The 13,335-nt window shown below is 40.2% G+C and overlaps 1 protein-coding gene across 1 annotated transcript; it reads right to left on the minus strand.

Annotated features, from left to right (window-relative positions):
- Positions 1–5,099: 5,099 nt before the first annotated feature.
- Positions 5,100–11,428, minus strand: LOC120025447 (glycolipid transfer protein-like). The gene is made up of 6 exons (XM_038969990.1): positions 11,327–11,428; position 11,014; positions 9,505–9,563; positions 9,258–9,391; positions 8,950–9,100; positions 5,100–5,353 (listed from the first exon to the last, which is right to left on the minus strand). The coding sequence occupies exons 1-6, from the start codon at positions 11,426–11,428 to the stop codon at positions 5,171–5,173; spliced, it is 630 nt and encodes a 209-aa protein (XP_038825918.1). The 3' UTR covers positions 5,100–5,170.
- Positions 11,429–13,335: the final 1,907 nt, after the last annotated feature.

A 13,335-nucleotide genomic window follows, 5' to 3' on the forward strand; every position in this document is an offset into this window, starting at 1 on the left:
GTGCTCATCAGCCATTGGACATAAAGGCTTACACAACAAGTTGGAAATCGCAAATTCAACAATGAGTGGTTTGGAAGGAATCAGTGGCTAACTGCAAGCATTGCAAAGCAATCATTAGACTCCTATTCAGTGGAGTGGCTGTGTGGTCCCAAATCTAAGATTAAGGGTCTCTTTTCGTAGTTTAAAATTATAAACATTCAACATTGGCCATACTGTCAATGAAGCATGATTTGTGCCGCGCTCAAAACAACTATTAACTCGGAACGGTAAAATCTGACTTTAGTTAGTTCAAGACAACTGGGAACTCGGGAAAAAGGAGCTACGACTGGGAAAATACGTTTGGAACTTTCATCCAACTCTGAATTGTAAATCGGGAACTCTGGCCTCTTTCTAGAGCTAACACCCGAAGATCACTGACGTCATCATGATTCAACCTTTTTTCCCCCTGAGTTCCCAGTTGTCTTGAAAGCACCATAAATCCAGAGAATGCCAGACTTTAATGACAAAGTTTCACCTCTTAATTTCGCCTACTGTTCTGACTTGGTGGTGCACATGTAGCCTATAACCTGTTTTTGAGAAATGTAATCATCGATAATTGTAAGAGCTTTCATTGTCTGCTTATATGTCCCCTTTATTTATCCTACGGTTCTGACTTGGTGTACAGGGAGAACACTGTAAGAATGGCCCATGTTCTGAATTCTGTCGTTGTACATTTCAAACGTGCTGAACAAATAGTTATATTGACTACGTCCGTCCGAGCTCGCTCATAAATGTCTTATCGAAATTATGGATTGCCTCTTATCCGCTTGTCGTCCCCTTATGCCATAGTTTGTACATCTCAATTGTCAGTAGAAACCACATTTGTTTAAGCAAGTCAATTGCCTCTTATCGTCCCCTTATGCCATGGTTTGTACATCTCAATTGTCAGTAGAAACCACATTTGTTTAAGCAAGTCAACCATATCAGCTATGTTTTTTTTAAAGGCAGTAAATGAGGCTGAATGAACTGTTTCACTGGCAGACAAGGCTCCACTGATAGCCAGGTGTAGCAGTGGTGTAGTGCAATTCATGTATTGTTTAGTGTTGTGTTGTGTAGTGGTGTTGCTGTGTAGTGGCTTTGCTGGCATGCATCCCGCATTTTTTTGCCCCACCAAGATTTACATGCTAAAATTGCCACTGTGCTTACTTATACTGTACAGTGCCTTCAAAGTATTCACACCCCATGACTTATACCACATTTTGTTGTTACAGCCCAAATTCAAAATAAAAATATTCTTACCAATCTACACACAATACCACATAATGACAAAGTGAAAACATGTTATTTTTTACATTTGCAAATGTACTAAAAATGAAATACAGAAATCTCATTTACATAAGTATTCACAACCCTGAATCAATACTTTGCAGAAGCACATTTGGCGGCGATTACAGCTTTGAGTCGTCTTGGGTATGTATCAGCTTTGCACATCTGGATTTGGGGATTTTCTCCCATTCTTCATTGCAGATTTTCTCAAGCATTGTTAAGTTAGATTGTAAGCAGATTCTCAATGGAATTAGCTGGGCCACTCAAGGACTTTCACATTCTTGTTCTGAAGCCATTACAGCGTTGCTTTGGCTGTATGTTTGCGGTCATTGTCCTGTTGGAACGTAGATCTTGGAAATCTATGGACAGTTCCATGGACTTCATGGTATAGCTTCTGCTCTGACATGCACTGTCAACTGTGGACCCTCATATAGGCAGGTGTGTATCTTTCTTAATCCTGTCCAATTCAATTGAATTGGCCACAGGTGGTCCAATCAACTTGTATGGACAGCTCAAGGACGATCAAAGGAAATTGGATGCACCTGAGCTCAATTTGGAGTGTAATAGCAAAGGGGTGTGAATACTTATGTAAATTAGATATATATGTGTTTCATTTTCAATAAATTTGCACAAATCTCAAAAAACATGTTTTCACTTTGTCATTATGGGGTATTGTGTGTAGATGGGTGAGAAAAAAGTATATAATACATTTTGAATTCAGACTAACAAAAAAATGTGGAATTAGTCAAGGAGTACGAATAATTTCTGAAGGCACTGTATGTAAAAAGCTCATTCATGTTAGGCGCACAAATGGGGCCGCAATAAATCAGATCGGGACCGCATGTTTGACACTACTGCTGTAAATAGGGGCTGTTGATTTAGCTTTGTTTCTTCAGTGTTTAGGTGCTGAGTAGACCTGTCGTAAAGGTGGAGCTGTCGGTGAGGCCCCGTCTCTGGTCTTTTTGTCTGTTCTTGGTCTTTTGTCTGACCTGCCGGGAGGCTTCCCTTCCTGTTCCTCCCAGGCTGTCTGTCTATCCTGGCTGTCTGTGTCCTGGCTCCTGGCTGGGCTTTGAGGCAGCTGTGCTGATAAACCTGCAGGATTAAGAGGCCTGTTCAACCTGCACAGCACACGCTCACAAAGGATTAGAGGGACAGGAGCCACTCTGTCCTTTAGCACTACCACAGTCCCTCAGGGACAGAGAGGGGAGATAATGGGGGTCGGTGAAAAGGGGAAGGCTCTCTCATTAGAGCGGTCACCCCATTACATTGACTGCATAACACTATTGGTAATAAAGATGCTAAGTAAATGTAGAGGGTGAAAGTGTTCCAGTATGTTATCAAATACATGCCCTTTAATTTACAGCACATAAAGTATGTACACAATTTTTATGTTGTGTGTAAATAAACAGAAGGTGACCTCTGTTGGATAAAAGTTGCAACTGCATCCCATGAGAAGGGCACAGTCAATGAATGAACATTTATTTGGTAAATGTCCCTCCCATGAGGTTGACAAGTGAATTGCTTCTTATGACAGGTAGGCAGTAGCTGGTTTTATCCATTGGCTTGTGGTATAAAGTGATGAAGGACACCGTGACTCAATACACAATACTTCAATTCACATTTTAATGTTTAAAATGCTATATAAATTAGGTTCATCATTTGAAATCTACAATGCGTTCAGAGATTTAAAAAAAAATAAAAAAAAATCACTGTGATGTGAGCAATGCACATAACCATATTCCAGGTATATGTACAGTACAAACCCAAGCATGTATCTTTCAAATGAATAAATATATGCATTGACTTTGTTCTTTTGATTGGCCCAAAACCAATCACCAGCACTATAGAATGACTCCCCTCAGTTTCCAACAATTAGCAAATACATTACAATTTCTGAAATAACCTTTCTGGAAAAAGAAAAAAATGCTTTCAAAATAGTATGAAGTATGACAACCTGATAGTGAATGAAACTGACATGTAAATGTATGTGCCAAATACTGTTTGGCATTGTGTTAACAAAATTTAAGGAACTGAAAATATGGATTCCACTAATTGAAACTCTTACAGACTGAAATCGTTAACACAAAAAGACATGAAAGAAGTGCAACCCTACACAACTAAACGTTCAGTTGTTCAAACAAGCATGCAAAAGCCACGCAAACAAAACATCACTTGATAGACAACTTAAGAACACCTATGTGAGAATGCTCTTCATTGACTACAGCTCAGCGTTCAACACCAATAGTGCCCCTCAAAGCTCATCAATAAGCTAAGGACTCTGGGACTAAACACCTCCCTCTGCAACTGGATCCTGGACTTCCTGACGGGCTGCCCCCAGGTAGTAAGGGTAGGTAACAACACATCCGCCACGCTGATCCTCAACACAGGGGCCCCTCAGGGGTGCGTGCTCGGTCCCCTCCTGTACTCCCTGTTCACTCATGACTGCACGACCAGGCACGACTCCAACACCATCATTAAGTTTGCCGATGAGTTTGCTGATCAGCGACAACGATGAGACAGCTTATAGGGAGGTCAGAGATCTGGCCGTGTGGTGCCAGGACAACAACCTCTCCCTCAACGTGATCAAGACAAAGAAGATGATTGTGGACTACAGGAAAAAGAGGACCGAGCACGCCCCCATTCTCATTGACGGGGCTGCAGTGGAGCAGGTTGAGAGCTTCAAGTTCCTCGTTGTCCACATCACCAACAAACTAACATGATCCAAGCACACCAAGACAGTCGTGAAGAGGGCACGACAAAACGTATTCCCCCTCAGGAGACTGAAAAGATTTGGCATGGGTCCTCAGATTGTCAAACGGTTCTACAGCTGCATCATCGAGAGCATCCTGACTGGTTGCATCACTGCCTGGTATGGCAACTGCTCGGCCTCCGACCACAAGGCACTACAGAGGGTAGTGTGTACGGCCCAGTACATCACTGGGGCCAAGCTTCCTGCCCCCCCCCCTCTTTTACACTGCTGCTACTCTCTGTTGTCATCTATGTATAGTCACTTTAATAACTCTACCTACATGTACATATTACCTCAACTAACCGATGAGCACATACCTACATTCACATTGACTCTGTACCGGTACCCCCCTGTATATAGTCTCGCTATTGTTATTTTACTGCTGCTCTTTAATTACTTGTTACTTTTATTTCTTATTCTTATCCGTATTTTTTTTTTAACTGCATTGTTGGTTAGGGACTCGTAAGTAAGGATTTCACTGTAAGGACTACACCTGTTGTATTTGGTGCATGTGACTAATAAAATGTGATTTGAAGTCACTAAAACCACTAATGGTGGTTATAATCTCTAAAGGCATGGGATAGTTGACTTCCCAGTAGCTACCAGGCAGTGAGGGCACTATCTCACATTTCAGGGCAGAGTTACAGTAGGAATTTTATGAGTCATGTGCAATGCGAATCAATAGCAGAAATATTCTCCCCTCCCACAGAGAAAGAGATGCTGTCTTAAAATAACACTGACCAGATCTCAGGATATCACTTCTGAATGTCTCTTACCTGTGGTGAATCACGTGTAACAGCATCAGACCGCACCAAGAGCTGTGCTAGACCTGTACGAATTAAAAAACACTCAACACGGAATATGCCACTTTCTGTCCAGTAGCAACTCATCAGGGGCCAAACTATCAACATTCAGTAAGGAGGGATTTAAAAGGAGGGACAGAAAAGTAATAATAAAAATGGTGCCACGGATAAAAACGTCTTTTTTGAAACAGAAACAGAATCCTCAATCCTCAAAAGATGGAATGTTCCATCACCTGAGAGAAAGGACGAAAAACAGAAGACTGAAAGAAAGTACCAAGCAGGATGCTGCTGCAGTCCGGTTTGGGGGACAACATCAAACGCTATAGTCCAGCTCTGCATTCAGCGTTGTGTACATCTCATAGATGGCATCCACAGTTGCCGTGAAATTGATGAGGAACTGGCGTACACTAGCCATGCAGTCCTCCTCTGTGACCTCTTGACCTTTTGACAGGGCCTTGATAAAGTCTGACTTGTAGGGTGCTGCAAGCAACGCCGCCTGGAGTGGACAAGGGGAAATACAGTTGTGTGTGTGTACTCAAATACGTGTGTATTTGACTACATGTTATTTAAATACTTATTTTCTGTGTATTTGAATATTTTCAAATTATAGGACCTGAATCAACTACTTATATTGGTATTTGAAAGTATTTGAAAGTATTATCAAATAATTTCGCAAACACTTTACTTGACATCCAACGTCATAGCACATTATGACCAATATTACATCTAAGCTGCGGGTTTAGAAAAAATATCAGCCCTCGCAGAGAAGCACCAGATTGAACTTCACTTAATTTTGTATTGTTTTCCCCTTTAGTTAACACTATCAATGTTTTGCTCTACTGTGGGAATTTTGGTCAAATCAAAGCAATATTAGCCACTTTTAATGTAACATACCAAAACAAAACGAACTATGCAAGTTTTAGTATGCAAAACTAACTGTGCAAGAGATGGTCATGTGGGCAGAGTGCATTGGAGTAGGATTCTATTGCAGTGACAGGCACTACTCAGGCCCCTACTCTACACAGAACGGTGCACCATAACCAATCAGCTGCAGTAGGCCTATAAACAGCCATTTCCATATATGGATCTGTGACATTCACTTTGAACTGGATTGTGTTTATAGCAAAATCCGCCACGAGTAGATGAGCTTGTTTTGGTATCAAAGCGAGAGCTGCATGTGCACATTTGTTCATATTCTTTGCTAGTTAGTGAGTTATTAGCCCAGTTATAGTCAACAATGGGGGAGTGATTGCTTCCTACAAGAGCACAAAATATGTGCATTTCTAGCCATCTTTGAAAAACTAGTCAGGTAAAGGGGTAGTGTTGTATTTTGAATAAGCTAAATAGACAATAGGTAGAGGGTGTCACGTTCCTGACCTGTTTTCTGTTGTTTTTGTATGTGTTTAGTTGGTCAGGGCGTGAGTTGGGGTGGGTAGTCTATGTTATGTGTTTCTATGTTGGGTTAATGTGTTGCCTGATATGGTTCTCAATTAGAGGCAGGTGTTTGACGTTTCCTCTGATTGAGAACCATATTAAGGTAGGCTGTTCTCACTGTTTATTTGTGGGTGATTGTTGCTGTGTCTGTGTTTGTGCACCACACGGTACTGTTTAGTTTTGTTTAGTCTGTTCGTGCGTTCTTCGTTTTATGTTAGTTCGCATGTTCAGGTCTGTTGTCGTCGTTTGTTGTTTTGTAGTTTGTCTTGTATTTTCGTATTCGTTATTATAATTAAATTCATTATGTCTACATACCTCGCTGCGTGTTGGTCCGGTCCATGCTCCTCCTCGCCTGAGGAGGAGAACGACTTCGACAGCCGTTACAGAGGGTAGTATAATTTGTCTGATTCTCTCTAATAATGGTATAGTAATAATAATAATAAAAAATGTTTAAAGTGGTTTCTTGCATCAAACATCACATTTTCAGTCACCTCCTTGTCTGAAGGATAAACAGGTTAATGTCAAGCCCTGCATTTTCTCATGGAATGTCTCATGGAATGTAGGCCTACATTGAACACCACACACTGGCTGCTACTTTAGGCTGAATGGTAGAACAGCTATTTCGATGTTAAAATGTTATGGGATGCATTTGTCTCCATTGTTTTTGATGGTAGGCCACTCTGGTAGGCCTACATTATGATCAAATAGCCACAGCAGTCTACTTGGCCACTGTGCGTTGGGCCAGTAACCGAAAGTTTGCTGGTTCAAAACCCCGAGCTGACAAGGTAAAAATCTGTCGTTTCACCCCTGAGCAAGGCAGTTAACCCACTGTTCGCCGGGCGCCGAAGACGTGGATGTCGATTATGGCAGCCCCCCGCACCTCTCTGATTCAGAGGGGTTGGGTTAAATGTGGAAGACATATTTCAGTTGAATGCATTCAGTTGTACAACTGACGAGGTATCCCCCTTTCTGTTTCCCTAAACGCGTGCCGGAAGTTGCGCAGAATTTTCTCAATGTTCAAGTTTGCGCTCAGCAGACCTAAAATTTGCTCAGTGCCTAATTTTTGGGGAGGGAACATTGGTTATGACACAATCATAACCATGTCATAATATGTCATAACAGCTGACATAGCTTGTCATAATATGGTCATAACACTGTCATATATTTAGGACTGTTGTGACATATATTGCGTTATTTTATGGCTGGTTATGACACCTACATAAGAGTGTCAAAACCCACAAAACCTACCACACAAGGCAAAACAGTTCATTACACCGTAGCCTACTTGTCAACAGTATGTTATTGTTATTTTAAAAAATTCTGAAATTGACAGTATTAAATTATCATTGTAATTGCACACACAATGATGTCAGACATGCACCTACCCAAATGCTCTGTTCCGGATGACAGGGATGATTTCAGGAGCAGGACAAGACACCCTCTTGGTGACTGACGACTGACATAAGGGCATGTACGTGATAACCGTATAAGCCAGATAGGCCTATGATGGTCATAATCCTTGACAGTGTCATAAAGTGTATTTTCTTAGTCCAAATGACACAGGATGGTCATAATGCTTTATGACAGTGTCAACTTATTTAAAATATGATTTTAAACAACAACAAAGGACTTAAGGAACAAACTTTCAAATGAAAGGAAACTTCTTGGTAGGGAAAAAATACATTTAAAGAAATGTGAGTTTTCACACTCTTATGTAGGTGTCATAACCAGCCACAAAATAATGCAATATAAGTCACAACAGGTGTAAATATATGGGTCATGACAGTGTTATGACCATATTATGACAGGTAATGACAAGTTATGTCAGTTATGACATTATGACATGGCTATGACCGTGTCAGAAAGTGTTATGACGCTGGGTGTCAAGTAAAGGGTTACCATAATTTCCTATAAATAGCCTACTATTTGAAAGTATTTTCAAGTACTTCATTCAAATATTAGTTTACAGTTGAGTAATTTAGCAGACGCTCTTATCTAGAGCGACTTACAGTTAGTGCATTCATCTTAAGATAGCTCGGTGGGACAACAACATATCACAGTTGTATTAAGTACATTTTTCTCAATAAAGAAGTTATCAGCAAAGTCATTACTAGTAGGAAAATATGTGCCTTTTGTGTGTGTGTGTGTGGGGGGGGGGGGGGGTAAGACAGATGTATTATTTAAGATACACTCTTCTTTGAAGAGATAAGGTTTCAGATGTTTTCGGAAGATTGTATATTTTCAAATACCTGGGTTAATGCATGGGAGTGTATTTGAGTCAGTGTATTTGAGTATTTTCAAATACTTTCCAAGTGTATTTCCAAATACATTCCCATATTCAACTACTTGTCTTTTCAAATAAAACTTTTCTAAATACTTACTTCCAAATATCTTTGAAAGTAATACCCTAAATAGTATTTGAATCCAGGTATGTTACATAGTTAGTACACCTTCACTGAGCAGTTCATACACATTCAAATTCAATTATATAGTTTTCAGTTATTATATTTATAAATGTTTTACTTTGGGTGAATGAAGTTCAATATGAAAGCAATACACTCAGAGGTGCTTGAGAACCAGGGTTAAGTAGAAAACCTGGTCAAGGGTCAAAGGAGGTCAAGACTATGCTACCACATGACTTTAGTCACATGGTCTTACCTTAAAGATCTTCTGCACGAGCCAGCCATGGTATTTCTTCAGGGCCTGGTCGTAGGCTTTGGTGATGTTAACACGGATGAGGTTAGGGTTGTTCTCGTCTTTCTCTCCGTCTGCCAAGCTCTGCAGCAGGACCTGGATGAAACAGAGGCCTCTGTGGGAGAGGACAATCAGCTTAACTCACCTGATTTCAGTCCCACCATTATTCATGAAGTGTAGATCTCTATCTAGACATAAGCACACCATTTCACGGCCTTTAGGCAGTACAAACCTCTGATTAACACATTCAGATGTGATGATTCTGAGCTCACCTCTTCAGCCACATTAGGGCCAAGGTGGCTCCCACTTTGGGCCACTCTGTGCCATGTGTCTCCTTCTCTGCCTCCACTATCTGCTGTAGAGTTGCATACTTGGCAGGGTCCTTGTCAAACACACCTCGGATTTTCTGGAAGGAAAATATTACCATCCAAATGTGAAGGCTTAGGCATTAGTTATAGACGTAAGTTGCAGTAGGGTTACACACAAGGCACAATTACAGTGTGTGGAAAACATGCTTACTGTTATATTGCCACTGATGTCTGATTTGATAGGAGCAAATAGTTTTGACCCCAGGCAGTCTGGAAAGAAGGAGAGGAATGAAACATTGAATTGAAATGCAACCAAGCAGTTGTGAGTATATGCTGAATCAGCATCTTGGACGTAGCTGGACACCTTCTTGGGGGGAGGAAAGATTAGAAATTGAATTTTTCTCCCACAATGCTTATGGGAATTCTATGATTGTTTCTTGTTAGGCAATCAATAGAGAAAAGGGTCCATTCATATAATCTGAAGTCACAAGGAGGTCAATGCAGTGTGTAGTGTGGGAGGAAAGAGAGGGGCTACAGCAGCTCCATACAAACCCACATTCACATGGTTCCTCTTGCGCTGGGGTTTCACTCCTTTGGTTTCACTACCTTAATACAATGCCTTCCTTGGTTTTAAAATCAGATTCGTAAACTTTATGCCTAGACTATTCATTGAAATTTCCAAGATGTCAAAACAACATTGTGCAAGGTTGTTACAACAGACAATAACCCATTTAAATCCCAAGATGAGCCTATGATTGAGCCATCCACAAAGATAGTTTATTTGCGGCTCATTCAAAATTCCATAACCGGTTATTATGGTACTTCATTAGTATGGGTGATGGTAATCTTTGCAAGTCTGACATTGACCAAGTAATTATAACGCTGTACTCACTCCACATAATTTGTTATTTATTCACCTAGGTCAATGGCTCCCAAGTGGCGCAGCGTTTTAAGGCACTACATCTCAGTGCTAGAGGCGTCACGACAGACACCCTGGTTCGGATCCAGGCTGTATCACAACTGGCCGTGATTGGGAGTCCCTGGTGGACATTCCTGCAGTCAGCGTGCCAATTGCACACTCCCTCAAAACTTGAGACATCCGTGGCATTGTGTTGTGTGACAAAACAGCACATTTTAGAGTGGCCTTTTGTGCCCAGCACAAGGTGCACCTGTGTAATGATCATGCGGTTTAATCAGCTTTGTTGATATGTCACACCTGTCAGGTGGCAAAGGAGACATTCTCACTTACAGGGATGTAAACAAATTGGTGCACAAAATTAGAGAAATTTGCTTTATGTGTGTATCGAACATTTCTGCTATCTTCTATTTCAGCTTATGAAACGAACACTTTACATGTTGCGTTTATATTTTAGTTTAGTATAGATGACTGGGGGCTCTGTTTTGAAACCTCCATCTTGGGACTCCACTTCCATTGTATAAAATATTTTGGAAGCTATAGAAATGCATTTATTCATGTCTACATTTGTTTTTGCCACATTTATTCTACTACAGACACCTTAATGCATACTTTTATATGTGAACTAAACAAAACGTTTTTTCTTAAAGTATAACTTCTATAAAGTTCTAATGTTACTGCCCCCACACAATACTTTAATAGCCTACATTAAACATTTAAATGAAATACTGTAGAGCTCCATTCATTCCTATGGAAGACTGCTTTTCTGAGGAGTGCCAATATGGCCGGCCGGTGGCTTCAAACCCTCTTATTGGCCATTACATAGCATCAGCAATCCAAGGTTTATATACATAACTCGATCTAACTCTTCCGAGTAGGTTAACAAGTCAGAAATTCCGACATGACATGAACGTGGCATATCAAACCTGTGTTTTGTTAAGACTAAATAACAATGTAAGTTTAGTTTATTTCAAAATGTCGTTAAGACAACCATGGATAGTGAGACAGAAAGAGAATGAAGCGACGATATTTTCTAGACAAAGGTATCGTTGAAGGCGAGACAGCTTGAGCAACTACAATTTCATGAAGACCTAGGATAGGCAGGTGGTCTACTCACCAAAAAAGGTGGAAGATATGCCACTGACTCCAGAAACAACTTTGTATTCACTGCGTTGTCGGCTGGAAGATTTCCGAATTGGTTATCCATTAATAGTGCCATCGTTTTCTGAAATAATACGACTAACCTGAATGATATCAATTGCTTTCTTCCGTGTTCACTGTGCAAGGGAACTGAACTGTATACTTTGGCAAGGCGCACCAAGTTGGCGTGGGAGTGCTTCTCACTTTACGTTCATTCAAGAGTTTAAAAAATAATAATAATAACATGTTTGAATGAAATACGCGAATGGCATGTCACGTTTAGACACGGAACACACCTGTGATTTATTCAGTGGGCAACGCTACTGTACAAAACATTACTCTTTGATAAAATTATCAATAAAGAAAAAAAAATTGGAACATGAAAATCGGAAGGATATATGACAGAACAGAACTGTAGCCTAATAGTTGAGGTAGGCCTATTCATTATTTATAGATTGAGTAATATAAAACAAACTAATAGTCGAGTTATAAATTCAAGTTTATTACTTTAAAAAGGCAGTTCTTTACAATGTAAGTAACTGTATTACTGTTGTCTGGCTCATAACATGCAATGGCACACAATTGATCCTCACTCCCACATCCCTGGACAACACATGACCCCCACATGACTGTATGGCCCATAATACATATAAAAAGGACACATGCTTTTAACACATCTTAAAACCCTATTAGATGCACATGTTTTACCACTAGCAGCACAATAAAGACAATGTAAATCATGGGACACACACACATAGGCTGGGTTTAGCACACACACACACACACACACACACACACACACAGAGTGAGAGAGATCACAAGCACATCTGATTGCCTGTGGATATATTGAAATCCAAATGCTGTATAAAAGACATCACCAATATGAAAACTTGCATGCCTTAAAACAGCACAGAATATATAGGAGGGAACTTTAACTGTTAAACATTTTAAGAAAATAAAATGTTGACAATTTGTCAAGTGTGAGATTGTATTCATACATAGAATATAGAGAAGGGTTGTATGAATTAAGAATAGATGGTTTGTACATTTTTATACTTTTATAAAACAAATTATAGATTTTGGGTTGGCTGTTTTGAGTATCCCTTTGGGATAAACGTCTTAAAATACACACTACACTAAAACAAAATTGATATTGGGCATGCGTGTGAGGTATGGCTACATTGGAGGTATGGCTATACCTTTTGAGCTCAAACAACTACGAAAAGAAACTAAACAATGGAAAACTGACTTGGCCGTTGTCCTCACCTTTATGGCTTTGGCATGAAACATAAAAATGGCATTCATGGAAAATACCTTGAGGAAAACGTTGTAATGGAAGCATCATGGCTCAGTATTCCACTAAGTTTCAATCAGGCCCATAATTATTGGCACCCTTGATAAAGATCAGCAAAAAAATACTGTATCAAATAAATACAAATACTGAGCTATATTGGTGGCTCAAAAATAATAAAATAGGTCAAAATTATTGGCACCCCTGTTTTCAATAGTCTATTGCCCTCCCCTTGTGAGGATAGACACTGAGCCTTTTGCTAAACTGTATTATGAGATTGGAGAACACGTTGGGAGGGATCTTAGACCATTCCTCGTGCTCTTATGGAGTGCCCTCTTCAATTTAAACCACTGGTGTTCAAGTCTGGAGAATGAGATGGCCATTGGAAAATGTTGATTTTGTGGTCAATTGACAATTTCTTAATGGATTTTCATTAGTGCTTGGGGTTATTGTCTTGCTGGAATTGGCAACCAGGTTTTTGGTTAAAATGTCCTGGTACTTGGTAAAGTTCATGATGCTGTTGACCTTAACACGGGCCCCAGGACCAGTGGAAGCAAAATAGTTCCATAACATCAAAGATCCACCACAGGTATGAGGTACTTTTCAACACCAAACCCACCACTGGTGGCCAAAGAGCTCTATTTGTATGTCATCTGACAATGGCACTAGTTCCAATCCAAGTGCCAATGCCGTTT

This window comes from Salvelinus namaycush, chromosome 31, assembly GCF_016432855.1.
Source record: "Salvelinus namaycush isolate Seneca chromosome 31, SaNama_1.0, whole genome shotgun sequence".
NCBI lineage: Eukaryota > Metazoa > Chordata > Actinopteri > Salmoniformes > Salmonidae > Salvelinus > Salvelinus namaycush.